Consider the following 26,837-nt stretch of genomic DNA (forward strand, 5'->3'; position numbering starts at 1 on the left):
AAGTGTGAAGATCTTTTGCACACAATCAATGTCCACAAGAAAGCATACATTACAGAAGAAGCACTAAACAACCAAGTAAACAAAATTACTCAGCTTGTTGATGTTAGCCTTTGTTCACGGCCACTCCAGTGCTGGCACATGGACACTTGAGTGAAATGGTCATGGTGACAAAAATGGAGTCTATGTATGGGGTCCATGAGTATGAAGCCCATTTACCATAGCTGACTTACCTACTGTCTCATTTGCAAGTTCAACCTGCCAGCAAAAGAGAGCAACGTTGGGCTTCTAATGTCATCACTTCTTTAGGAGATCAAGTAGCCATTCCATGGCAAGTTGACTACACTGGAACCTTTCATCCTGGAAGGGGCTGCAGATCCATCCCATGGGAATAGATTACCTATATTGGGTATGTGTTTGCACTTCATGCCCACCAATCTCTATCCATCACCACTATTTGGAAACTTACACAATGCCTGATTCACAGATGTGGAATACAATACAATATAGCGTCCAACTAGATAACACTTCACAGTAAAGGTAGTGTAGGAGGGTGCCTGTGACCATGGGTTCCACTAGTTATATCACATGCTGCATTTCCCAGAAGTTGGAAGCCTAAGAGAGCACTGGTATGGCCTGCTAAGGGTAAAATTCAAGCACCTAACAGGAGACAATACTCTACAAGGAAGAGGTGCTGTTCCCCAGGATGCAGGAGACTTTGATATGGGTTAGAGTCCCCATTAGGAACAATACATGGGTCCACAAGACAAAGGGTTAAAACAGGATTAGCCCCATTTACCATCATTTCCAGTGACCCATTCCTGCAATTCTGAGCTTTGTGGAATTAGAGGTCCTAGTCCCCAAAGTGTTATATTCTTGTTAGAGGACACAGCAAGAGTCCCACTGAACTAAGCTTCATCTGCTGCACGGGCACTTTAGACTTCTTGAGTTCAGGGACAAGTAGGCAAAAAGAGGAGTCAACACCTTGGTAGGAGAAGCTAACTCTGATCAGCAGGAGAATGTAGTCTTGATGTTACATAACTGGAACAGGTAAGAAAATGTGTGGCACTCAGGTGATCCACTTGGGCATCTCTTTGTGCTACCTTGCCCAATAGTGACTATAAATGGGCAAGTGCAGCAACACCTACATGAGAAGACAATTATTACTAGGGGCTCAAGTTTCTCAGGAACTAGGGTTTTCACACCACCAGTTTAACCACTCAGACCAACAGAAGTGGTAGCTGAGAGGGAGAGGAATTTAGAATGAATAGTGGGAGAGAAAGGTTCAGCTGTGGCCCAAGACCAACTGCAAAGATGGGTACTGTAGTTTGTTCCACTAACTTTTGTAAGTTTCTCTTCAGGAAGAGAGGCCACTGGAACCCTGTAGGAATTACTCCCTGAATGTATATACAGAGTGGATCTAAATAGTGCAAGGGGTGGACTGTGACAGACGAAGAGATAATCTACTCAGATACCTTTTCAAGAAAAGGCTCTTTGCTAGGAGTGTGGTTAGGTGACAACCTTCAACTGTTAACACTTCCAAGCACATTTCAGGTTTTGAATGGAGGCCACATTCTCCTTGAGGTGGCTCTAGCCAATGAGTGAGCAGGACTGTGTTACAAGGGCCAAGCCATTTTATCACAGTGTGGGACTCTTCACCTTTGCTCTGGAGTTACCCATGCCCCATCCAATTTCCTCCCTCTTCCTTTTACCATTTTACATTCCGAACCCTATATCACAGTTTGCTTCCTGAAAGAAGCAAATTCCAAACGACAAACCTAGTCTTTTCCAGCTCCATTTAGCTCCCCTAGCTTCAATTCTAACTTTCCTATTTCTATTGATAATTGTAGAGGTGGTATTGTGCTTTTTTTTTTTCAGATATGAATACAAATGTTTACCAGATTCATCTCCTGTGCCCTGTATTGGTACAATCGAAATCTAGTCTCTTAAATATTTAGAGACACCAAAATGTACTTTAACTATGGTCAAATATGTTAACTATGAAAAAAAATAGATAATACTGTTATGTAGTAGGAATTATGTCACATACATCAAGTGTATCAGCTAATTCATTCTTAAAAGTATTCTATAAGGTAGGTATTAATTTTTTTCCCTAACAGAAAATGGGCACACAGTGTTGCCCCAGAAAAATCATCCAGGAGTACATCAATAGAAAGAGTTAAACTTAAATAGGCCTGCTCCAGTACCTTTTTCTGTAATCGCTATACTCTTCTGCCTCAAAAAAAAAAAAAAGGGGGGGGTCATTAACATGAGTACTCTAAAATTCTAATAGAGAAAAATGTTTGGAGAAACCAGACCTGGTGTATAGAAGGTTGGGGAACATATACAGTTGCTTTAGGAAAAGATAGTTTCCAAAACAGTAACCAGGAGTTGAACTTTTAGATTTTGTTACTATTGAAAAGTAAAGAAAACTATTTCACTGATTACCTCTGATCTCTGGACAGTCGGCTATTTCCAAATTGGCCAGCCAGTCTCCTTATCCTCAGGATATCTTGCCAGCTGGTACCTTAAACTCAAACAGAGGCATCATCCTCTCTACAAAATTAGCTTCTCCTCATTACTTCACTTTGTTTGTGGTCCCATTCCCGTAGGCTTGAAATCTTGGAACTTTATAGGTACTTAACGCTTCTAACATTTTTGCTTATACAGATTCTTTATATAACTACTGAAAAAAGTCTGAAAAAGGCGTCTGCTCTTCTTAAGATTTTCACGGAAAAGTGACTAGAAAGGTCTATTTTTTGCCAACTGCCGAGAAGGAGCTTTAGAGTAAATTTTGCCAGAGCCTCATCACTACCAGGTTTCAGAGGAGCCTACTGGATGTCTCCGGCGCCTACCCAGAAGAACTACAATTCCCGTCGTACCTTGCGACCTTCTCAGCCTAAAAAAAAAATTACAATTGTTCACGTCATTTCCGCCCTCACAGGCGGCGGATGCTGGACTTTGTAGTTTGAATTAACTTCCCTTTTGTCGCCGTCTTGGTAAAAGAAAATTAAAGCCAGACCAGCTGCTCTAAATTTGGTATTACGATAGGGCATTTGAAGTAAATTAATAGGATAACGTTTTAAAGTGAATTTAGCGTCAGGTTTTTATGTATTTCACGTACCGCCTTCCTCGCACTGCCGGGTCGGGAAGGGGAAGTGACGCGCTTCCGGTGTAATGGCGGCGCGGTGTAGCTCCAGGTAATTACCGAACTCCGTAGACTCGCCTCAGGCAGCGAACCGGAGTGGGGGTGGCGGGTTGCTGGTCCGGGTGGGAATTGAAAGGGGACCAGGAGTGGGTCCCGGCTGGCTGGGACCGCCGTGGGCAGCGCCGGGTTGTGCGTGGCTCTCCTCTGGGCACCGGCCAGCCCGCGAGGCTGAGGTGTGAGAGCCGGTCGGGCGGAGGAGTCTGAGCGTGAACTCCGTCCCTGACTGCGCGGACGGACCCAGCTCCCTGGTGAGGTTCCTGGAGCTGTCTCGCCGTGGTGTCTTTGTTGCTGCAGTCTGGCGCGGCGCTGGGCCTCTTCTCCTGTCGGCACGGATCACTTAGAGCTTCTCCAGTCGTTCTGGGCTTCCTGAGGCCCCTTAATGTCCGGATTCCAGGCCGTGGGAGTGGGATTAATGAACTGTAGTTAATTAGAAAGTAGCGGAAGTTCCACTCTTATGCCTCGTTCTAGCGTAATATACCTATGACAGCTTCTTTAAAATTTCATTAGTCGTTTCTTTTCCATCCATTTGCCCTGTAAATAAAGATGCTTTCTAGTGTTTACTCCTGGGGCTCTTCGTTCCTCATTAAGTGAGCTCTTTGTCCCCTTTTATCGTTGATCTACTTCCAATAAGGTGATACTCCCCAACTTGGGCCTCCAGTGTGTCCAACTATCCAGCTCCGGATCCTACAATACACTTGTACATATCGGTCATAGTTAATTTCTCTGAGTCTAACTCCAGTAATCGCTTTACTTATTTTACCTTAATCCTCACGACTTTTTGAGATAGAGAAGGAAACTATTTGAGAAAGGTTATTCCAGATACAAGAAATAAGGGATTGAAAGGATGGTCAGAGTTCCCTTTACATTTTTAGGTGTCCCAAAGACTAGCAATAGCAGATAAAAAAACAAGCAAATTTGGCCTTCAGAAAACTAGTTAACCTGCCTCCTTATCGTATTTAAGCTTGTTTTAGGATTGCCTGTGAACTTGGGGGTTAACCTCAATTATCGTCCTACTGTAGAAAAGCGAATTTAGATTTGGCATTAAAAGTGTGACTTTGTTCGCAGAAGCGTTGTGACAAGCAGCATCTGTAGGAGGAGGAGACCTACTTGTGTTGATGCTGGATGATGGACTAGTAAACCAAAGATTCGGCACTTACTAGGTCTGTCACTTGGGGCACGTTACCCATCATTTCTAGTCTCAGCTTCTTCACCTGAAAAATGTGAATGATAATAATATCCAACTTCGTGAGTTGTTTTGAGGATAAAGGAAAATGATGGATATAAGGCACTATGCACAGTGCCTGACATACAATGTTAGCTATTATTGTTACTGCTGTGATATAGTTGATGAATTCTCTTGCCTCAGTTCTTTTCCTTTGGTTTTGAAGGTTGCCCTTCCACTTTTAAGTGCCCATGCCACTTTCATGGAGCATTTCCCACTTCATTTGGCTGGGGTCTGGTTTACTGTCCTCCCTGATGATTGCACATTGCCAGGTGATTTACATTAACTTGTTGTACCTGAGACCATCTAAGAGAGCACACAATTATAATGTTGGTGCCCTAACTTAAACATTATTTTCTGTTTATTACCCACTTGTATCGAGACTGAATTTTGTACTACCTGGTATGTCCCTAACTTGGTATAAGTCAAGGCTGGCCTAGAGCTAGTTTAAAAGAGAGGTGGTTATTGGTAATATAGCTGATCCTGCTGATGACTCCATGGGCTTCCTTGTTGCATTTCTCTACCGTCTAAATTTGAAAATTTTAGCATGGGAAGGTGATAAAACAAAAAGGCTTCTGGCATATTAGTTTCAGCAAACTTCTGGACTTACTAAACGTGTAGCCTAAATATTTTATCAGTGTATACATTTCCCAAGTGAATTTTGGAAGAGATAATTCATTGCCTACAACAGAGTGCAAATTTTCAAAGCATTTTCTTAAAAAATAACACATCAGGAGAGGAAGCGATGGATTAAAGCAAGCCTTTGCTATTTGTAGCCAAGTTAGTGAGTCTTTCCCCAGAGAACAGATACCAAAAGGATGGCATAAGCTGCCTTGGTCTGGAGACATTAGGGCTCCTGTGATTATAGAAGCTACTGGGAGCCAAATTAGGCAAAGAGCCCAAATGTCCATTGAGTGATGAATGGATAAAGAAGATGTGTATATATTATATTGTGGTATATATATATATTACTCATCCATCAAAAGGAATGAAATCTTGCCATTTGCAATGACCTGGATGGAGCTAGAGTGTATTGTGCTAAGCAAAATAAGTCAGTCAGAGAGGACGCCTGGGTGGCTCAGTCGGTTAAGCATCTGCCTTCGGCTCAGTTCATGATCCCAGGGTCCTGGGATTGAGTTCCATATCAGGCTCCTTGCTCAGCAGGAAGCCTGCTTCTCCTTCTGCCTCTCCCCCCCTGCTCCTGCTCTCTCTCCCTCTGACAAATAAATAAATAAAATCTTTTTTTAAAAAAGAGAAAGACAAATACCATATGATTTCACTCATAATTGGAATTTAAAAAACAAAACAGATGAACACAGGAGAAGGAAGGGAAAAATAAAATAAGATAAAAACAGAGAGGGAGACAAACCATGAGAGACTTAACTATAGAAAAAAACAGTGTTGCTGGGGGGGAGGTGGACAGGGGGATGGGCTAAATAGGTGATGGGCATTAAGGAGGGCACTTGTGATGAGCACTGGGTGTTATATGTAAGTGAAGAATCACTAAATTCTACTCTTGACTAACTTGAATTTAAATAAAAACTTGAAAGATAAAAAATAAAATTCATCTTGGGGGAAAAAAATAGAAGCTAATGGGAGGTAGAAACTCAGTGAAGATTCATATTTTTCTCCACTTTGGGCCTAATTCAGATGGACCAGGATAGACAGAGTTTAGCACTTCCGGGTGAAAGGTCACCCTGTGAGTCCTTTCCTCAATTTTATCAAGACAATTTTATTCTACATTTGGTGACAAGTGCCTCAGTAATGGAATATAGTGCTGTGTGTCTGGGGGCTACTTCATAAATTTCTCAGTGGAGGCCACCACTTCCAAGTTCTCTTTAAAAACCCGGGTTGTGGTTTACTAAATGGCTCTTTAATTAATAATCAGAAAGGCCACTTTCAAAGCTGTGCTGGGAGTGTTGGCAGAATATATTCAACCTATATACTTATTTAGGCAAGCAGAGGAACACATTTTTGGGGAGGGGGAACAAAGTGGTATGAATGTTTGAAGGCATGAAGTATATTCAATAATTAGATGTGGTTTTGTAAGTTGAAGTAACTACACCTTCATGTTCAGATTTCCCCTTGGAATGCCTTTAAAGGAACTGGTATTTTTTTCATCTCAATAGGGAAGTTTATTCAGGCAGCTCTCCAGGTTAACATGGGATGAAGACAAGGGATGACACTTGATAGTAGGGCTGTCTTGATGCAGTTGATGACAAACAGCTTGGGGGTTCCTAGAAGTCGGGGTTGATAAATGAGACAAGTCTGTTGTGATAGTCTTTGGTAAAACACCTGTCAAAATATCTTTATAGGGAGTTCTTTGTAGGAAGAGATACGGATAATCATTAGAAGTCTACATGCCCCCCCCCATATTTAATTTTAGAATTGGAACCTATAAAGTGGCAAGCACTGTCCTAGGTTCTTGATATATGGTAGTGACCAAGAACCTCAAGAATCCAGTGGTCTCATACAAGGTCTTTCATGCTTTAGCTTCTTGAATCTCATGTTCCATCTCATTTCTGCTCAATCTTCTGTATATACCCTGTACTCTGCTCAAACGGCTGAGAATCCCCTAAACTCTTTTATATCTTTCATTGTCTGAATGACCTTTTTCTCCTTTCCATATGGGAAATTACCTTTTCCCCCTCTTCTACTTGTTCTTCGGAATTCAGCTTCTAGAACCACTTCTTTCTGTATGCCCCAGACCCACTTAGTTACACTTTCTCTTTTCCAGAAGTACTATGTCTATAACATTGCTACAGCACTTAGACTTTTCTTCTCTGCCTGAGGATAGGAACTTTCATCTCTCAGACATCAGTGCCTTGTGTGCAGCATAATGTATGTATCACCTCACTATTCACAGACACTGCCTTTAATCTCTCTTCTTAATTTGTTTCCAAAGAATAGGGGATAAAGTAAAAAACCAGAAAGAAGAAGATTATGACCATACTTCTCTTTCTCTTAACCTTATACTTTCTTATTTTTTCTATAAGTGCTTTACTGTACAACTTCTTAATGTAATTATCAGTTTTGGCTCCATCCTCATCGTTTTTTTAGTTCTGTTTACCTGTTTGTGTTGTACAAAGTTTCTCAATTTTTTATGACCTCACAAAAGAGTCTCTTCTGCACAAATTCAAACTTTAACGCAAAATGAAAAAGGAAGCATTCAGTGGGTGATAAGAAGCACTAGAGCTATTTCTTTACTACAAGGCTGTTCCTTTACTATTAAGTGGTGAGGGTTATGGTATAGATTTGAAATTTAAGATTTTGTCTCTTCTTTGTGATGATGAAAATGGATGTAAATTTAGCTTAATCACTAGACCAAGAAAACCCATAATGATAATATTTGTTCAATGAATGAAGATGTTGGAGTTAATGAGGAAAGTTAAATCCTGTTGCCATGCAGTTGAATTATGAACCAAGGGGTATATGGGCAAGATGAGGTGGGCTTAGGAGGATGTAAATACAAGTGATTGAGGGTGCAGTAGTAGCAGAGATCTCCCTTAGTTCAGTAATTAGAGGAGTGCTACTGAACAACAATCATATGTAGAAACAGATTGTTAATAATTGAGCCATTGAGACAGAATTTCCATTTTAAAAACTTAGAAGGTAACTTGGAAAGCATGAAATAATTTTGAATATATTGTGGTGGGATGTGCTTTTAATTTAAGGACTAGGCTTCCCTATGGATAGCTTTGCAGATATTTAAAGGTACCTTCTGTCCTGTATGGGTGGAATACAATGAAACCTGACCAATTAGACATATACATAAGTAATTAATATTTTAGAGGCAAGTTGGAAAAGTTCTTATAACCTAGACATAAAGAAGACCTTGGGGGAATCTTATTAGAAAGGTCAAAAAAATTTTTGCCTTCCTCTAAAATGAAATTAAGGTTGTCTGAATATGGAAACTTTCAAAACTGAGCCTTCCCCCTACCTTCTTCTGTACACAATGGCAGAGAGAATAAGGAGAGGGAGTAGATTTGATTCTATGTCCTATTTATAAACTTGAAGGTAGAATTATTAGGATTTGGTGACTAATTGGGAGGAAGGAAAAGGGAATTGTCACTTAGCTGGGTTGTAGGTAATATCTTAGAGGAAGAGGGGGTTTGAGGAGAGGAGGAAATGATGAGTACCAGTTTGGACTTCCCTATTTCTGAGGGCCTTTGGGGCATCCACAGGGATTTTTTTCTATAGACATTTGGACATAAAGGTTTGGAACTCTGTAGAGAAGATGAGGCTGAAGTAAAAGTCATTCTTGTAAATGTTAGTTGAAAGTGTGAGGGTATATGGGCGCCTGGGTGGCTCAGTTGGTTAAGCGACTGCCTTCGGCTCAGGTCATGATCCTGGAGTCCCAGGATCGAGTCCCGCATCAGGCTCCCTGCTCGGCGGGGAGTCTGCTTCTCCCTCTGACCCTCCTCCCTCTCATGCTGTCTCTCATTCTCTCTCTCGCAAATAAATAAAATCTTAAAAAAAAAAAAAAAAAGTGTAAGGGTATAGATGGTCTTCCAGAGAGAATATGGAGAAAGAAGAGATAAAGACTATTCATTTGTTCATTTAACAAATATGTTTTGAGGGCTTTCTCTGTTGGGAGAATAGCAATGAACAAAACAGACAAAATGCATAAGCAAAGATTAAACTCTACAGGATAGTAAATGTTAGAGGGGTGGACAGGAGAAGAGAGACAAGGAAAACCAGGTAAACATGGTGTCCCTATAAGTTGAGATTCGAGAACTTCAAGAAGAGGGATTTAGCAGTACCAATTGATAGACCAGTGGCAGGTAAAAGAAGGAAGTGGCCCCTGGATTTAGCAACAAGGAAGTCATTGTGTAACTTTAATAAGTACCGTGGAGTAGTGGGAGTAGAAAACCAAACTGTGGAGTGTAAGAGGGGTTAATGGAAGGTTAAGAATTGTAGGCATCAAGTGTAGACTCATCTATCAAAATAAGTGTTAATAAAAACTTGGCTATGTAAGGAAAGAGAATGGAACTTGAGAGGGAACAGGATAAAGGGAATTTACCCCATAAATGTCATAATTTATGTTTAAGTGAATCAGTAAAGAAGTTCAGTATGTAGAATTTTTCTTGAAAACCAACTAAATTGGAAATCAATACTATGAATCAAGAAAAAGTTGATAGAAATTTTGAAACAAAAAAAAACTGACAAATTGCTCCTCTTAAAGAACCTACATTCTGGTGAAAAGGAGCACATTAGAGGATCTTCCTATGTACCAACAAAAGAATTTTTTTTTTTTTTTAAATTAAGTAGCGTACTGAAATGATCATATCACCTTTCATTTTATTTGGTTAAGTACAGACCATTATGGCCCAGCTTCATGATATGGGGAAATGAATGAAGGATAACAACTCCTCTCAGTTTATGAGTAATTTTTAGTATGGCTATTGATATCACTGAGTTCATTAAAATGTTAAGAACTTTTAGATTTTGTCATTTTTTTTTACTCATCTGAGTCTCACTGTCTTAAGATGTCCCCAAATTGGGCTGTCTCCCCTACGCAGAGTCAGAAACTAATCAAAATCTTTTATATTTTGTTCATTCCTATACAAACAGTAATTCAGGTACTATCTGCACAATTTTCATCCCTGTACTTGAACATGGGAATCTTCAGTCATTCAAATGGTTCTAAGTCAAAGAGCACGCCTGATGTATGCATTGACTAAGAAGCAAACAACAGGGAGTACAGGTCTCCAATTCTTTATTTGTAATTCTTGGAGCCAGAACTGTTTGACATTCAGAATTTTTCAGATTTTAAAGAAATACAATGCGTATATACTTATGAAGTAATCACTCTTTTGGGATCCAGGGTAACATCTTCTAATCAAACACATTAATATTTCTGCAGCGCATCAAATTAAGAGTCACCTTAAGTCTCAGGTTGGTGCCAAATGAGTTTCCCACGAGCTTAAGAAAGATCTTTGGAAGTTGTGCTGAGCATAGCATAATGTATAGAGTTGTCAAATCCCTATGTTGTACACCTGAAACTAGTATAACATTGTGTGTCAACTATACTTCTATTTAAAAAAAAAAAAAAGGTAAAGAAAAACCTTTGTGTTTTCAGAGCTTTTCAGATTTCATAATTGCAGATAAGGGATTGTTACCTGTACCTGGTGACTTTTTCTCAAAATGATAGTAATGTTTGGGTGCTTTTATTTTCTTGAAATTGTAAAACTATGCTGAAATCAAATTACAACATCATTTTTCCTTATGTGACATATTATGGGGCATATTTCTCACTAATATGTGCACATTTTTAAAAATAGCAAGAAAAAAAGTAGGAAAGCTGTTTTCTTAAAAGATTTTTCCTTCAATACAGATATATAAAGGCCATAGCAATCTTGTCATAGTTATGACATATATAAGTTAAGAAATGTGGCCAATCTGTTTTTCATATCTGTTCCCTGAGAAGGAAGATCACCATGTGGAAGGGCCAACGGCTTGGGTCCTGTTTGGGGATTTTCTTGAGGATCCCATTACCACCTCCTTGCCCCCATTCAGTTTTGCATTTAGAACATATTTAAACTAGTTTTTCTTTTGAATATTGTTTAATATTATCATTTTCCCTGTTGAACAACTGAGTTGTTTTTTTTTTAAAATTCTGTTACAATGGTTGAAGTTTGCCAGGTGTGCTGCTATGTAGAATGCAGAAGAGCAAACTAAAGGGAATCTACTTGAATTTTTGATAGTAAGTTACGGCAAGTTCCTTTAACATTGGTTGAGGACACCTAAGGGAAAATGGTAGGAGTACTCAACCAAAGTCATTGAGTATGTTTTCATCTTCTGAATTTTTGTGATAATTGCAGAATTTACAATTTCATAGTTTCCAGTTAACAGCCTAAAGTGCATCATACAAATGTTATTATTTTGCTTTCTGATGCTTGCTGAAACTAATAGGAAAATTATTTTTAAACTATATCTCCTTATTATAAAATACCCTCCTTGTTCAGGGGAGCAGGTGTGGTTTTGCTGAGTTGCTTTCTTGTGACAGGAGAGAGAAATTTAATAATTCATCATAAAATCCACACAGTGATACTAAGAAGAGCAGCGAGAGCTATAAACTCTAGATAAATTGCTCTCATTGCAGGAATTTCCAGTTAGTCTAAGTATCAAGCATGCACATGTTGAACTGTCAGAATTTCCCTATGGGCATATTCTGTATAAATCTGGACGATGATAGGACTTTATGCATTTTTTGTTAGAACTGTAGTAGCAGTTTACTTTATAATATTGTCAATTTCACAGTTAGTTTTGAGACACGGAAATCTAACAGATTGTGTTTGATTGCCAGAAAATTATTTGGTGATGATGGTTGAAGGATAGAAAGGGAAAGACAATACACACTGATCAGAAAGAAAACTCACTAAGTTTAGATAAATAAGGTAATTTGAAGTAAAATACACAGAAAATTGCTGTGTGTATGTATGTGTAGATAAGTTGAGAAGAGAAGCCAGGCTTCAGAACCAAGAAGGATATCCAAGGAAAATGTTAAATTTTGCATAATAGAGTTAAGTGACTTATTTGCTTATAGAGTGAATTCTAGCTATGCTGATTAAATAAAGGGAACCTTTAAAATATTATTTCGCATGTTTAAAAAGATGTAGGTAGGGCCTCATATCAACACCTTTGCTATCTGGAACTTTGGAAGAATGGATCAGTTTAGGATAGGAAGATTTTCTGAATAGTAGAGACTATATCTGTTTACATTTTATAGTTTACTAATTTGGTATCAATATATTAATGTTATCATTTTCATTGGGATGCAATATCATTTTCATTGGGTTTTGGCATCAGAAAAACCTTTTGATTTTAGCTCTGCCATTTACTAGCTATAATTTACTTGGACACATTGCTTCAACTCTTTGAACCTCAGTTCTCCCAATGAAAAAGAAGGTTAAAAAAATAAAGCAAGGTAATTATGAGGATTGAATAAGAAGATATAAATGAAATGCTTAGTGTTGTATCTTTGTGGCTGCGCTAATTTATCATTCTTTATTGTTGCTGTTACTATCTTAATTTAAATTACACATTTCAGACTTCTAAAACGGGAAATATATGTAGTTAATTGGTTAATCTCTGGATATCTCAGGAACCTCATTGTAATGTGCTATAGACTCTATTAGTGTCAATGGTAAATTAGTTTGTTGAAGAGCTACTGGTACATTGACGGTTCTCCTATTGGCTGGTTTTGAACAGTAATGTTGAACATTCACCACTGCACATCAGCTTTGGGACACTCACCATTATATTATTTTAAAATGACTTCTATATCAATGGAAAACATGTTTATATAGTTGAGGAAAATACTTAAAAATTTTTTTTAAGATTTATTTAGAAGAGTACTCACGCATGAGAGTGGGGGAGGGGCAGAGGGAGAAACTCTTCAAGCCAGACACTCCCTGAGCAGGGAGCCTCCATCTCACAACCTGAGCCAAAACCAAGAGCCATGTGCTTAACTGACTGAGCCACCCAGGCGCTCCAGAAATTACTTTTTAAAAGTTTGTGTATTATTGGCATTAGAGCTGAAAGTATCTCCATTATCAACTTGGGCACAGTATTTAGGCAACAGGTGATTTTGAAATGAGTCTTATTTCAGGTACATACTAAGATAAGTTTTCTTGAATAGAAAATATGTAATAAGGATTTAAGTAATTCCAGGAGTCCATATCCCACCCTATCTTATTATTCCAAAAAAAACCATGATGTGAATATGCTAATAATATCAGCAGGTTCACAGTCGAACTAGATTAGAAAATGTTCTCTTCCAATAATTCATCCTTTTTGCAGAAATAAGAACTTCAGCCCACCTCCATTTTAGAAGGAAAGTTGGGTAGAGTTTATTAGTCAATTGAATTTGTACTGAATTCAAGTTAGTAACATGGGTTCTACTATATAAATACATCCCATTTTAGAGAAGGGAAATTGTTCAACTCAGGATCTAAACAAGGGCCGCACATTACATTGAATCTGTTAAATCACTTTTATTCTATAATAACTATCCTGCTTTTTTACTTTTTTTTCTTCTTTTGTCCCCCGTGGCATTGAATTGTTTGAGAAATAGGGTCATTTGTCATATATGTTAAAGCTCACCAGTGAGTAATCACCAATATCATATCTAATTAGTAATCAAAGTCAAGTTTATTAATTTGCTGCAGCAAGGGAGACAACATACTCTGAGGGGCCATGGGGTATCTCATTAAGAGGGTTTAAGAAGGGTACTTACAGACTTTGTGAGAGTAGGGGTAGTTATCAGATGGTCTTGGCAGGGATTAAGCAGAAATTGTAAACTAGTGAGTTGCTAGAGCAGTAGATGGTCATACCTTTAGAACATACAGGTCCTTGCAGACATAATTTTGTGGTCTTACTTTGGAACAGATGGGTCTAAAGTAACTAGAAATAAGAATTTGACCTTAGCTAATCCAGGATAAGTATATCGTGACTTAAACTGGCATGATATTTCTGTTTTGCAAATTAGTGGAATCCATTTTACAAGTAGTAAGGTTTATATTTCATTTGTCAGTTCTCTCTTCATAGCTGTCATCAGAGTTATTTTTAAATTCTATTAGTACCCCTGGTTACTCAGCCTAAGCTGCAGAATAGACCATTATCTTCTGGGAATGCGATCAGTCCATATCTACACTGTTGTTCAGTGGGTCATGATTGTATCAAGTTTGTGATTGTCATAATATCTCTAGGACCAGATTTTCTTGCTGTTTATGTTAAATGATCAGTGGCGTCATGGTGGCTGCACTGCATTTAAGACTCTAGAGATCCCACATTGGTGACTGCAGCATAGACAAACTCTAGGACCAGGATTATTATATTATCCCTTATTTCCCATAATCTGAACCTTTCTTAGAAAATAACCAAGTGGGGGCGCCTGGGTGGCTCAGTCGTTAAGCGTCTGCCTTCGGCTCAGGTCATGGTCCCAGGGTCCTGGGATCGAGCCCCGCATTGGGCTCCCTGCTCCGCGGGAAGCCTGCTTCTCCCTCTCCCACTCCCCCTGCTTGTGTTCCCTCTCTCGCTGTGTCTCTCTGTCAAATAAATAAAATCTTTAAAAAAAAAAGAAAAGAAAAGAAAATAACCAAGTGACTTTTCCTGTAAATTGGGTATGAGTTATTTTGCTTTGTCAGTATCTGAAGAATTAACACCATATCTAGAGATTGTCAAGGACAAGGATCTTGAAGTACCATGATTAAAAGGCCTAAATGTCTAGTAATCATTTAGAAGTATGCTGTCCAATATGTGTAAACTTTGATTTTCTCAAATCCACTAGGCACATTTGAAGTGCTCAATAGCCACATGTGGCCAGTAGCTGTTGTGTTAATGAAGTAGCTACTGACGGTGCAGAATATGAACCTTTCCATCAATGCAGAAAGTTCCATCATACAGATTTAGAAGCATCAACCAGCAGAGAGGGAAAAAATAAATAACTAAGAGGATAAAAAAACAAAAATATGCAAAGAAGTAGCATTTCTAGCATCAGGGGAAGGAGAGCCTTATTCTGATAGCCTTGAACAGAAGCAGTTTTCAATGATTTCTGCTTCTGGACCCAAAAAGTCCTGGAAATCAGTCACAGGTGATGTGTGGTGGTGATCATGGCAGCAGTATCCATCAGGTTATTTCCTGTAAATTAATGAACAGTACTGAGTAGAGTCTTTCACACAGATTTCTTTTGATGTTCCTTCTGTACAATTCAATTCTTTAATTGTTTATAGAAGGAGTGTTTAGTTGAAAGTAGGGAAGCAGAAACTCCTGTGGACAGTGACTCTGATTAATTTATATGATAATATTAGAATAGAAGGGAGTGGAATCCTCCACGGAGGTATAATATAGTATCAATTTTATAAGGACTTAGTCACTGATTATCCTGGATGTAAGAACAAATTAAGGACACTGACAACTCTCTAGGCTTTTAATTTTTCCCTAAAGTATATTCCAAATCTCATTAATTAGCATATTTAAACCTATAGGCAAAAAATTTTTTACAAAAGTTATTTCAGTCCTTGTATATGAATATATATGAAATTTGTATCTAGTTTACCTAGGGAGGCAGTTGATGTAGGTTTTTCTCAATTTTTCATGTCTTACATTCATTTTAAGAATAATAAAAGCATTTTATAAACATATTTTGTCATCTGGATGACTCCATTTCACTGCTTAAAATTGTGCTTGTGCCCACGTTGCAGTAGGTAATGTTAATTATTACAGCATTTATGTTTGTTTGTTTTGTTTTGTTTTGTTTTGTTTTAAAGATTTTATTTATTTATTTGACAGAGGGAGACACAGCGAAAGAGGGAACACAAGCAGGGGGAGTGGGAGAGGGAGAAGCAGGCTCCCCGCAGAGCAGGGAGCCCGACGCGGGACTCAATCCCAGGACCCTGGGATCATGACCTGAGCTGAAGGCAGTCGCTTAACCAACTGAGCCACCCAGGCGCCCTCGGCATTTATGTTAACCTCCCAATGAACCTGTGCTGTGGCAGTCATTAAATAAGCAGTGAGAATTTTCTCCCTATGAATTGTGCCCAGAATTTCTCAGATTTAAGAATCACTGATATTGATATTCTTTTGCATGCATATATACGCTTCTTACAGTGAGTTAGTATGGATTAATACATTTGGAATACAATTTGGAATGTATGTGTCCCTTTCCAAATGACTTATGACTACATACTTCACTATAAAGGAGGTAGGCTATGAAGTCTCCGTATTTTATCTAAGTAGTTCATGGTTTACAACAAACTGAGAACCAAGATTTCTCATCCAAAATCGGAAAGCTGAGGAAACCTGGGGAAATACCTTGGGGATGCTTTCATAGAACCAGCATGCCTAGGCCTCCCCATTGCCTCCTGCCACACACGCACACACCTGATGTAGTAAGTCAGGTGGGCCCCCATATAGGTACTAGTACTTCTATTATACAATATTCATAATTTAATATAACATAATGACTTAGGAAACCAGCTTTACATCAAATAATGATTTGAAACTTGCATGTAAAAAAAAAAAGCCCAACAAGCCACTTTGCTTGAGCAGCTTAGTGCTTTGCTTATCAATATAGATTTACTTTTTGTAACTAGGATATAAGCTCCATGTGGGCAGGGGATTTTGTTATGGTTGTTCACTGCTGTCTACCCACTACCTAGAAAGATGCCTGGCAAAATAATAGAAGTATAGTAAATATTATTTGTTGTTGAATGAGTGTATATGTAAATAATACTGTGTGATAAAGGTGATAAGGATTTGTTAGAAATGATATGCAGGTTGTGCTGGTAGGGGTAAAAAAAATAACCATTACCTTTAGGCAAAAGTTAATTGAGTAAAATTTTGAATTTTATGGCTCTATACATTTATAGCCATAAAAACAGGACCTTTGAAAATAGTCATGTAAAAAAAGAAGAGTCATGTGATTTGTAGATTATGGCACAAAGTCAGCTTGTTGAGAAGGCATGTGGGGCCTAAAACCCATCCAAGACAAGATCTGTGCCTTCAGGGTTGCATCCATCTGAGGGGAGGGAGAACTTAGCTTCTCTTTGTTAGACATGTTTGTCCATTAATATTTGATATAATTAGCAGTTAGATTAAGTCTGCCATCTTTTTTTTTATTTGTCCCTCCTGTTTTTTGTTCCTTCGTTCTTTCTATCCTGTTCTTTTAAATTATTTAAATATCTTTTTAAATTCCATTTTAATTTATTTACAGACTTTTTAGCTATATTTTTTACATTACTTTTTTAGTCATTGCTCTAGGGAACACGATATATATCCTTAACTTTCCACAAGTTTCTTAGAGTTGATATTACTACCACTTCACAAAAAATAGAAACCCTAGAACATGTAGGTCTGTTTTACCTCCTCTTCCTATATGCTACATATCACATATACCCCATCTACATACACTATAACCCCTCAAGATGTTAATTTTTGCTTTAAGTAGACCAGTGTATTTTAAGTGAAGGAAAAAGTAGCCTTTTATACTTCCTGAGAAAGTTACCCGTTTCCAGTGTTCTTCATTCCTTTTTCAAGTCTCCATCTGGTATCACTTCCCTACAGCCTGAGAACTCTAGCATTTTTTATTGTACAGGTCTGCTAGTGATACATTCTCTTACTCTTCGTTTTCTTTGGTTTGTTTTAATTAGTAAATGTCTTTATTTTCATTCTTAAGATTTATTTTTGCTGGAATTCTGGGTTAGCAGTTTTTTATTTTTCAGCACTTTTAAGATTGTTTGTCTTCTGGTCTCCTTAGTTTCTGATGAGAAGTCAGCAGTAATTTGAACGGTTATTTCCCTGTATGTACAGTGTATTGTTTTTCCCCTTTTGCCGCTCTCAGGATTTTCCCTTTATCTTTGATTTTCAGCAATTTGACTGTTGACCGTTATCTATGACTATGTGCATAGACATGGTTTTCTTTGTATTTGTCCTACCTAGGATTCCTTGAGCTTCATGAATCTATAAATTTATGCCTTTTGCCAAATATTGGAGAAATTTGGCTATTTCTTGAAATATTTTTTTTATTGCATTTTTTCTGTCTTCCCTTCTTGGACTTTGATTACACAGATATTAGGTCCTTTGATATTGTCCCACATGTCCCTGATAATTGTTCATTAATTTTTTTTTTGTCTGTTTTTAGATTGGTTAATTTCTTTTGATCTTACTTCACATTCATTGAGTTTCTTTAATCTCCATTTTGCTTTAAGTCTAACCAGTGAATTTTTCACTTCATATATTCTTCAGTTCTAGAAATTCAGTTTGGTTCTGTTTTCTTTTTCTTTTTGTTTCCTTTTGTTTTGTTTTTGCTGAACTTTCCTGTTTTTACTCCTTGCAAGCATGTTTTCCTTTGCACATTTGAATAAGCTTTAAAAACCTTATATTGCCAATTCCAACATCTGGGTCATCTCAGTGTTGGTCTCCTTTGATTGTCTTTTTTCTTAAGCTTGGACCACAGTTTTCTGATAAGTTATTTTTAATTGTATCCTGGACATTGTTACTGTTATGTTCTTAAGACTGTAGATTCTGTTACATTCCTCTGAGGAGTGGTGACTTTTTAGGCAATTAACTTGATTAGACTTAAATTGTAAGTTCTCTTAGGTGGCTGTTCATATCACAGTTCACTTCTTTGATCCTTAGCAGTACTCTGTTTTGTACATGTGTTGGTTCAGAGGTGGTCAGAGATTTGGGCACAGGGGGCTCCTCTCCTCTGGCTATCTCCCTGCTGGGAGTCCCCTAGACGCATGTTAGTCTAACTGCAGCTACAAATACAGAAGTGGTAATGTGCTTTACATTGCAATTATCTTTTATAGATTAAGTTTATAAATAATCTCATATATTCATATAATGCGCTTTTAAGAACTTTGATGCCATGTTAACCACTATAATAGAAACTTTTCTTGACCTAGTGATTTGGGTACTTCCCTATCTGCATTAAATGATAGTAGCTCTATGTCACTTTATAGTGTCAAGTTTATTTGTGTATGTGGTCTACTGGAAAGAAAATTGGGTATCCTTAGGCTAAGTTTCTGGTAGTATAGTTTAGGACATTGAAATGACTTATCTGGCCTTCAGTAAAGGCCAGATTATCTTTAAAAAGGAATTGAACTAGATAATCTATAATCCTTTCTGGCATTCAAATATAAAAATTTTCCTAGTTGTATTCAGTTATTTTGGTACTGGGCACAGTTCTTTCTGTATATTCTCTACCTCTTTTAATTCTCTTATTTTCTTCTATTTCATTTGATTTTTGTGATTTCATTACCTTACACCAAACCATAAACCACTTAGATATGTAATTAGAATTAAGTACTCAAGTGGTAGTTCTGTGTTGACATAAGTAGCAATTCAGCATTTTTCAGAAATTCCTAAAATGTAATTAACAGGTGGATATTGAAAAAAATTTTATTTTAGCATTTAATGTTGGTTACTAGGTTTCTGAGCCAAATAATTTAGTTCTCACCCCTGCATATATCTGCAGTCATGTGCCTTTGACAGATTATGTTAAAATTTAATTATTTTAATTTAACACCTTATTTTTTACGTAGAGCATATTTATTTCTGAGTGATCATTATTATAAGAACATGGGATAATTCATTTAGTTTATATAGAAACATGGGATATTTTACATTCAGTTTATATAGACTTTATATAGTTATTTCTTCTGTTCACTTGCTTTTTATAATATCACAGTACTGTTTTATGATGTATGTTTAGGTGTCCCTCACTGAAAACACTTTGAATAAAGTTATCTGACATCAGTTATTAAATTAATTTTTGTTCCTCTCAGTCATTAGACTAAAATACCTTATGGTGCTTAATAAGCCCTTATTATTTGCTCTCTTATTCAGAGTCTTTTCTATGAATGTGTTCTTTTTATACATTGTTATGTGGAACTGTTTAAGGGATTTTTGAATTTTTATTTAATTATTGATTATATATCTGTGCCTACTGATTAAGAAAAATAAGATGGTCAAATGTTCATTGTGTGTAAATAATGTGTTGTTATTGCACATACATTTTATCAGTGTTAACACAGCTTTCTTTGATACATCTTTCAGGTGACATTTGCATACAGAAAAAGTAAACTGTCAAGGAATTCATACGATTTGGTACCTGTTATTTGGACCAACTTAAGGAGTCTTTAATTTATCAGATCAACTGGCAACAGAAAATGAAAAGTAGTGTGGCACAGATAAAAGTAAGTGTTTGAAATTTATAGTGAAGAACATAAACTTGTACCTGTCTTTTAATCAAAAAATGCATTTATAGAATCAGGACATTAGAACCAGACAGTAGAGTGGCATCATACACATATCTAACTTACACAATTTCAAGTGTAGCTACGTGATCAGATAGAAGCAATAGTGTGCAAGAGGGCAAGTGAGAGAACGTGCAAGATGTATGTATGTGTGTCCATGTACATGTATGTGCATATGTGTATCATTGCCTGCCCAAATCAAGAAAGTGCATGTGAGTGAGCACACGCAAAAGAAGAATAATTAACAGGACAGGGAATTCCACCATCCTTCTTAAAGAGCATACTTCCCTGAATGAGCATGAAGTGGAAGACAGGCATCTCCTTCCTCAGTTTTTTGTTTGTTTTTTTTTAAGATTTTATTTTATTTATTTGAGAGAGAGAAAGAGAGCACAAGAGGGGGTAGGGTCAGAGGAAGAAGCAGACTCCCCGCTGAGCAGGGAGCCCGATGCGGGACTCGATCCTGGGACTCCAGGATCATGACCTGAGCCGAAGGCAGTCGTCGCTTAACCAACTGAGCCACCCAGGCGCCCTCTCCTTCCTCAGTTAATCATAGTTCCTGCATGTCTATCTACAAGGGAGCCATTTATTGCATTTCATGTGCATAAACAAGCTCTTTATTCTGTGCTGTCCTTTAGACATTATACACTCATTTATTCAACAAATATTCACTGAATTCTTAACTATGTCCCAATGACTGTTCTAAGCACTTTAGGTAAAATGATGAACAAAATAGAAATCTGTGGTCTCATGGAGTTTTCATTCTAGTGGGGGAAGACAGAAAATAAATTATAAACTTAATCCATAAGTAAATGGTGTGGGATAGTGTTCTTAAGAGCTAGACTTGTGCTATAGACAAAAGAAGTAGGGTAAAGTTGATCATTAGCATTGGGGGTTGCAATTTTTGATAGGGAGGGCCCACTGAAAAGGTAGCCATTTGAGCAGAAACTTGAAGGATATGAAGAAGTTAGCCATGCAAATACCTGGGAAAAGAGTATGCCAGGCAGATGGAACAGCAAGTATAAAGCAAAGAGTCTAGTGTGGCTGAGGCAGGTTATAAGAAAGGGAGAATAGTAGATGCAGTCAGAGCAGTAATAGGGACCAGTAACTCTGTTGACTCTCAGAACTGTTCCTCTGCTTGTCAGTGGACTTAGCAGGAGAGCAAACCATTCCACTTCTTTTCAATTGCACAGATCTACAAGCAGATACATCACTCCTTGGGTCTTGGAGTAAAGGGGAAGGTATTTTTATTTAATTACAGATCTAGGCCCTGCTCCCTTCCTCTCTCCTCCACCAATTCTGCACCCCTAAACCTCCTTCTTTAAAGAGAACCAGTAGATTGAGCTTAACAGTAGACACCAGGTAGTAGGCCTGGTGCCTGGTAAGTGTTTAATAAACTGAACTGATAGACTTACAGACTGAGGCAGGCTCTGCTGCCATCTTTTCTAAATTTTGTCGAGTATGATACTATCAAGTATAAGGCTTGGTAGACACCCAGCCCATGCTTCATATCTCTTTTGGTGGGAGCTCACTGTCTCAAGCAAGAGAGGTCAGTAGATACTTTCATATATTGTTCTGAAATCTGCCTCTTTGGACTTGTACTCATTGGTCCAGTGGCACTTACGCAGTTAATTAATTGTGGGCCTAGTAGGTGGCAGACTGTGCTAAAAGCTGAGGATAAAGAAAGAGGAGACCTGGTGTGGAACTGGCTCTTGACTGAGCCATATTAGACGAGAGCACTCAGATTTAGCCGGATGCCTTTTACACAGAGGGAGATGTGTTTAGTCTTTTTAGAATCCTTGTCCTGCTCCTCTTACACTGTGCTTCTCCACCTTTACTTCCTGTGGTCCCCATGGGTCCTCGGTGGCACCCTCCCATCCTAGGAGTGGGTATCTTCAGTCAGCATGCCCTCCAAGCTTAGTGGCTCAGCTGTCTCTGCCAGTTCGTAGCCTAGTCTGCCTCCCTTTCTCCATCCTGTTAGCCATAGGCAAGTCCACTAGCTGGGTGGGGCCCATTTTTCACCTCAGGTGAAGCTCACATCTTCCCCTTGATGTTCTGAGGACTCATCTGCTAGGTTCGGGAGGGTTCAGCTGAGGATCCCTTGTTTTTCCATTGAGCCTTGCTGCAGCTTCCTTAACTGTCAAGAACCAAGTTTCCTACTTGTTTCAGCCCTTCCTCTCCTTGCTCTTAAAAGACTGGTTCCTGAGCCTAATGTATGCTTGGACTCAGGCTCCCTGCTCCAATTACCTTCTCATACTGCTGTCTTTATATTGTTAGAGATTATAGGTAACCACATGGTATAAACATTTGTTTTGCTCCATGAGCAATTTAGAGAATTTTTAAAGGTAATTTTGACAATATATTATTTTCAATGCCTACTCTGATTTATAATCTGGACTCTGTGATAAAGGAAATAGGAAAATTCAGGTTATTATTTGAATCACATCTCAAAATGATATTTTACTTAGTGAAATCCTGTTCATCTACCAAAGCCTAGTTCAAATCCCCCTCTACCTACCTTCATCCCTCAGTATTCAGTTATTTTTCCCTACTCAAGATGTCCTGTTAACACTTCTGTGTGGGTCAGTCACGTTAACAAAATCATGATTCATGACTTCAATATTTTTGGTTTCCCCCCTTGCTTACAACAGATGTTGCGGAGATGTGTTAAAAATCATTAGCACAGCACTGAGGCCTTCTCCCTAATGTAATCAAAATAATTGCTGTGCCTTGTAAAAGAGAAAGTAGACTGCAGTTCTGTTCTCTGTCTCTCTCCCTTCCTCCTCTCCTTCCCCTCATCCTTCTCTTTCTCCTCTTTTTCTTCTTTTATCTTATGCTTTCTCAGGAACTTATAATCTGATATGTTTAATTGTGGGAATCTTTACAGCTCTCTTTCTACCGTAAGATCATAAATTCCTTGAGGGTTTTTCCTAACTTTTGTATCCTCCAGAGTGTCTACACAGGAAGGGCTATGTCTTAAATGATCAGTAAATACTGTGTTTGGTGTTGCCATGAATCAAATGAGTCTTGTGCTCCATATTGGTTTGGGATCTTGAAGTCAAGTTTTATAGAAAACTGTGTCATACATATTGAACAATTTTGCCTCATTGTGTTGCTAAGTGAAATAATTTTTACAACTTTATTATATACATTAGAAACAGGATTTTGAGATGGTTGCATTCAGTACAAAATAGCAGCCAAACTACGGCTACCATAAATTACAAATTTTGATCACATGCTTATTCACCTATACCGATCAGTCTAGGTAGTATATACTATTAGAAAAATTCAATAGTTAGGGCGCCTGGGTGGCTCAGTTGGTTAAGCGACTGCCTTCGGCTCAGGTCATGATCCTGGAGTCCCTGGATCGAGTCCCGCATCGGGCTCCTTGCTCAGCAAGGAACCTGCTTCTCCCTCTGACCCTCCCCCCTCTCATGTGCTCTCTCTCTCTCGTTCTGTCTCAAATTAAAAAAAAAAAAAAAAAGAAAAAAGAAAAATTCAATAGTTAATGAGACTGGCAGTTTACTTGTGACAATGTTAGACTCAAACTGCTGTTAATTAGTCATAAAATAAGAGGAAGTTGGAGCTTATTTACATTTCTGTGCAATATAATTTTCTATTTTTAAATGTTTCTTTTTCCCATTAAGGAGGCAAGCATGTAAATATGTAGAACAAGTTGTTCATTATTTGATTTCCTTTTTCTTAGCTTTTAAGGTAAAGCTACTTTTTAAAAACATACTATTTTTCCTTTCTTATACTTAGGTTAGTTAAAATTATTTTAATCCATAAAAAAAAAAGGCTGGTCAATGTGAATGTTCATCAGTGATATAAAAAATTTACCTATTTACAGAGATAAATATTTTGGCTTTTTAACTGTATTTGGATTTTTAAATTAAGATTTGTTCTCCAACTGGATAGTTCATATCTCTGTCTCTGTGACATTTCTCTTCAGTTTCGTGTTACAGTGGAGTTATTTATTTGTATGTCTTGTTATTTTTTAAAGGATTTGGTATAGGAGCTCTCTCTCACAAATCATGTTTTTCAACTCTGTAGAGTCTAACATAGTGCCATACATATCAGACATTCACACAATGTTTCCTGAAAGTGAAAATGAATTTTCATAAATATATTAGAGTCAGTTTCTTCTAGCTGTTTATTCAGATTTAAAGATGACAGAGAGAGGCACAGTGAGACAGGCAACACAAGCAGGGGGAGTGGCAGAGGGAGAGGGAGAAGCAGGCTTCCCGCAGAGCAGGGAGCCCGATGCAGGGCTCGATCCTAGGACCCTGGGGTCCCGACCCGAGCTGAAGGCAGATGCTTAACGACTGAGCCACTAGGCGCCCATTTTAGTAACCTGAACTGAAGTGTTTTTTGTGTTGTTTTTTTTTAAGATTTTATTTATTTATTTGACAGAGAGAGACACAGCGAGAGAGGGAACACAAGCAGGGGGAGTGGGAGAGGGAGAAGCAGGCTTCCCGCGGAGCAGGTAGCCCGATGTGGGGCTTGATCCCAGGACCCTGGGATCATGACCTGAGCCGAAGGCAGATGCTTAATGACTGAGCCACCCAGGCGCCCCTGAAGTGGTTTTTATAAGACAAAGTAGATCCAGGAAAATAAGTGCAGTATTATAAGACTTTGATATAACCACAGGAGTGAACTCTTCTTGCTAGATCTCTGGCCCTTAGTCATGTTTTTCACCAAGAAAAAGCTTTGCTCTTGTTTTTCACCAAGAGAAGGTGTTTATAAAAATGATGTTCTATATATTTAAAACCTAATACATAGGAATAAAATATCAACTAAGTGGCATCGAAAATTTGAGAATTATTTTCTTCTACCTTGAATTTTTTTTGGTTAAAAAAAGTGTGTGGTCCATAGTGAAAACAGATTATATGCCACAGATATTCACCTTGGAGGGTCTGAAAATTTTGTTTTATCTTATATACTGTTTAGATAACATGAATTATTCTTATGATTAAAAAAAAGTTCTGAAATAATTTGTAAAGCACTTGTAATTTTCTGAGATACATATTTCATTTTCTGTGTGTTTTATCATAATTTTTTAAATAACCCCTCCCCCTCTTTTTTTTCCCTTTAAAAGCATTCTTCTGGTCATGACAGAAGGGAAAACTATAATTCCTATCAGAGGACCTCCTCTCCAGAAGACAGGTAAATAATTTTATGTGCTCCTGAAATTTAAATTTTTTGTAATAAGTTTTAAAAAATTATTTAGCTCTTAGGTTCTTCATTTTAGGATGAACAATTTCTTTTATTTTTATTTTTATTTTTTTAAAGATTTTTTATTTATTTATTTGAGAGAGAGAGAATGAGAGACAGAGAGCATGAGAGGGAGGAGGGTCAGAGGGAGAAGCAGACTCCCTGCTGAGCAGGGAGCCCGATGCGGGACTCGATCCCGGGACTCCAGGATCATGACCTGAGCCGAAGGCAGTCGCTTAACCAACTGAGCCACCCAGGCGCCCCTGAACAATTTCTTTGAGATGGTTTTACAATATTACTTGAATAAGCTTGAGGACAAATCATTCTTGAATGACTGTTCTAGGAGTTTCTAGTAAATCTAGATTTTATCTAATTTTGGAGGTGCGAATAATTTCAGCATGTCAAATACTACATAAAAGTTTTATAAAATGAAATTAATATTGAATAAAACACTAAATGAAAGTTTATAAAATGGAAAACTGAGTTGAAATCACCTTATTTTGAAGTGCTGCTTTTACTGTTACTACTATCCTTTACATAACTCTTTATAGATTTTAGAATACTTTTATATATATGTATCATATCTTATAATTGTGTTAAGATGAAAGATCTAGAAATACTGCTGTTAATATTCATCAGGCATTCATAGTAGTACTTCAGTTATTTCACTTAGGGAGAAACATCCTCTAAACTTCCTTTCAGTGGTCTCATCTGTTCCTTACCCCATATGTACTTTCTTCTTATTTCACTCTGTCTCTAAAAACTTTTGTTTCATGGACGTTGAATTAATTGTAATGGTTTGCAACTACTTAGTACCTTTCATCAAAGTAAGCTAGAGAAAAGAAAATGTTATTAATGAATTCATAAAGAAGAGAAAAATACATTTATAATACTGTGCTATATTAGAAAAAATTTGCTAAACCCACACAATTCAAACCTGCAACTGTTCAAAAGGTTAACTATATATAAAATATGAATCACTATATATGTTACTATGTATATTTATTATGTGTGTATGTATTTAACTTCTCTTAAGGTTCTCTGACTTTATTAATATTTAAAGTTCAAATGGCAGATCTTATACTGTCATCCTTGTTTGCTAATAATTTCAATCCTTTCTCATGGCTATTCAGTAAAGCAGCTTCAAGAATAATAGCTAAAAAAAAAAAAAGAATAATAGCTAATGTTTTTTGGATGTCTCTTGGAATGAGTTAAACTGTTCTTTATGGAGGCCAACCAATGACATTGGTCTCATTTGTTTCAATGCTTTAATAAAATGTGCCAACTAGGCAAAAGGAGTCCTTTGCAGCGTGGGCTTTTTTCATGCCAACTATATATGATATCCAGATATCTATCTTTTGCTTAAGACAATGTGAATCATGATGACAGGTTTGGTTACGTGAACTCCAGTAGTTGTTTTGTACACAAGCTGAAA

The 26,837-nt window shown here is 37.6% G+C and overlaps 1 protein-coding gene across 2 annotated transcripts in view; it reads left to right on the plus strand.

Moving 5' to 3' along the window:
* The first annotated feature begins 2,971 nt into the window (after positions 1-2,971).
* Positions 2,972-26,837, plus strand: part of CWC22 (CWC22 spliceosome associated protein) — a 62,370-nt gene continuing 38,504 nt past the window's right edge. Inside the window, exons 1-3 of one of the 2 annotated variants that reach the window (XM_081814042.1) lie at positions 2,972-3,197; positions 19,992-20,131; positions 25,287-25,354. In XM_081814042.1, the coding sequence (XP_081670168.1) occupies positions 20,105-20,131; positions 25,287-25,354 (95 nt within the window). In that variant the 5' untranslated portion in view covers positions 2,972-3,197; positions 19,992-20,104. Of the gene's footprint in view, positions 3,198-3,252; positions 4,366-19,991; positions 20,132-25,286; positions 25,355-26,837 lie in introns of those variants that run through there. The other variant, XM_081814043.1, reaches the window with a different exon arrangement.

The sequence above is a fragment of the Leptonychotes weddellii genome, chromosome 3, assembly GCF_054177405.1.
Source record: "Leptonychotes weddellii isolate Sample4059 chromosome 3, ASM5417740v2, whole genome shotgun sequence".
Classification (NCBI taxonomy): domain Eukaryota; kingdom Metazoa; phylum Chordata; class Mammalia; order Carnivora; family Phocidae; genus Leptonychotes; species Leptonychotes weddellii.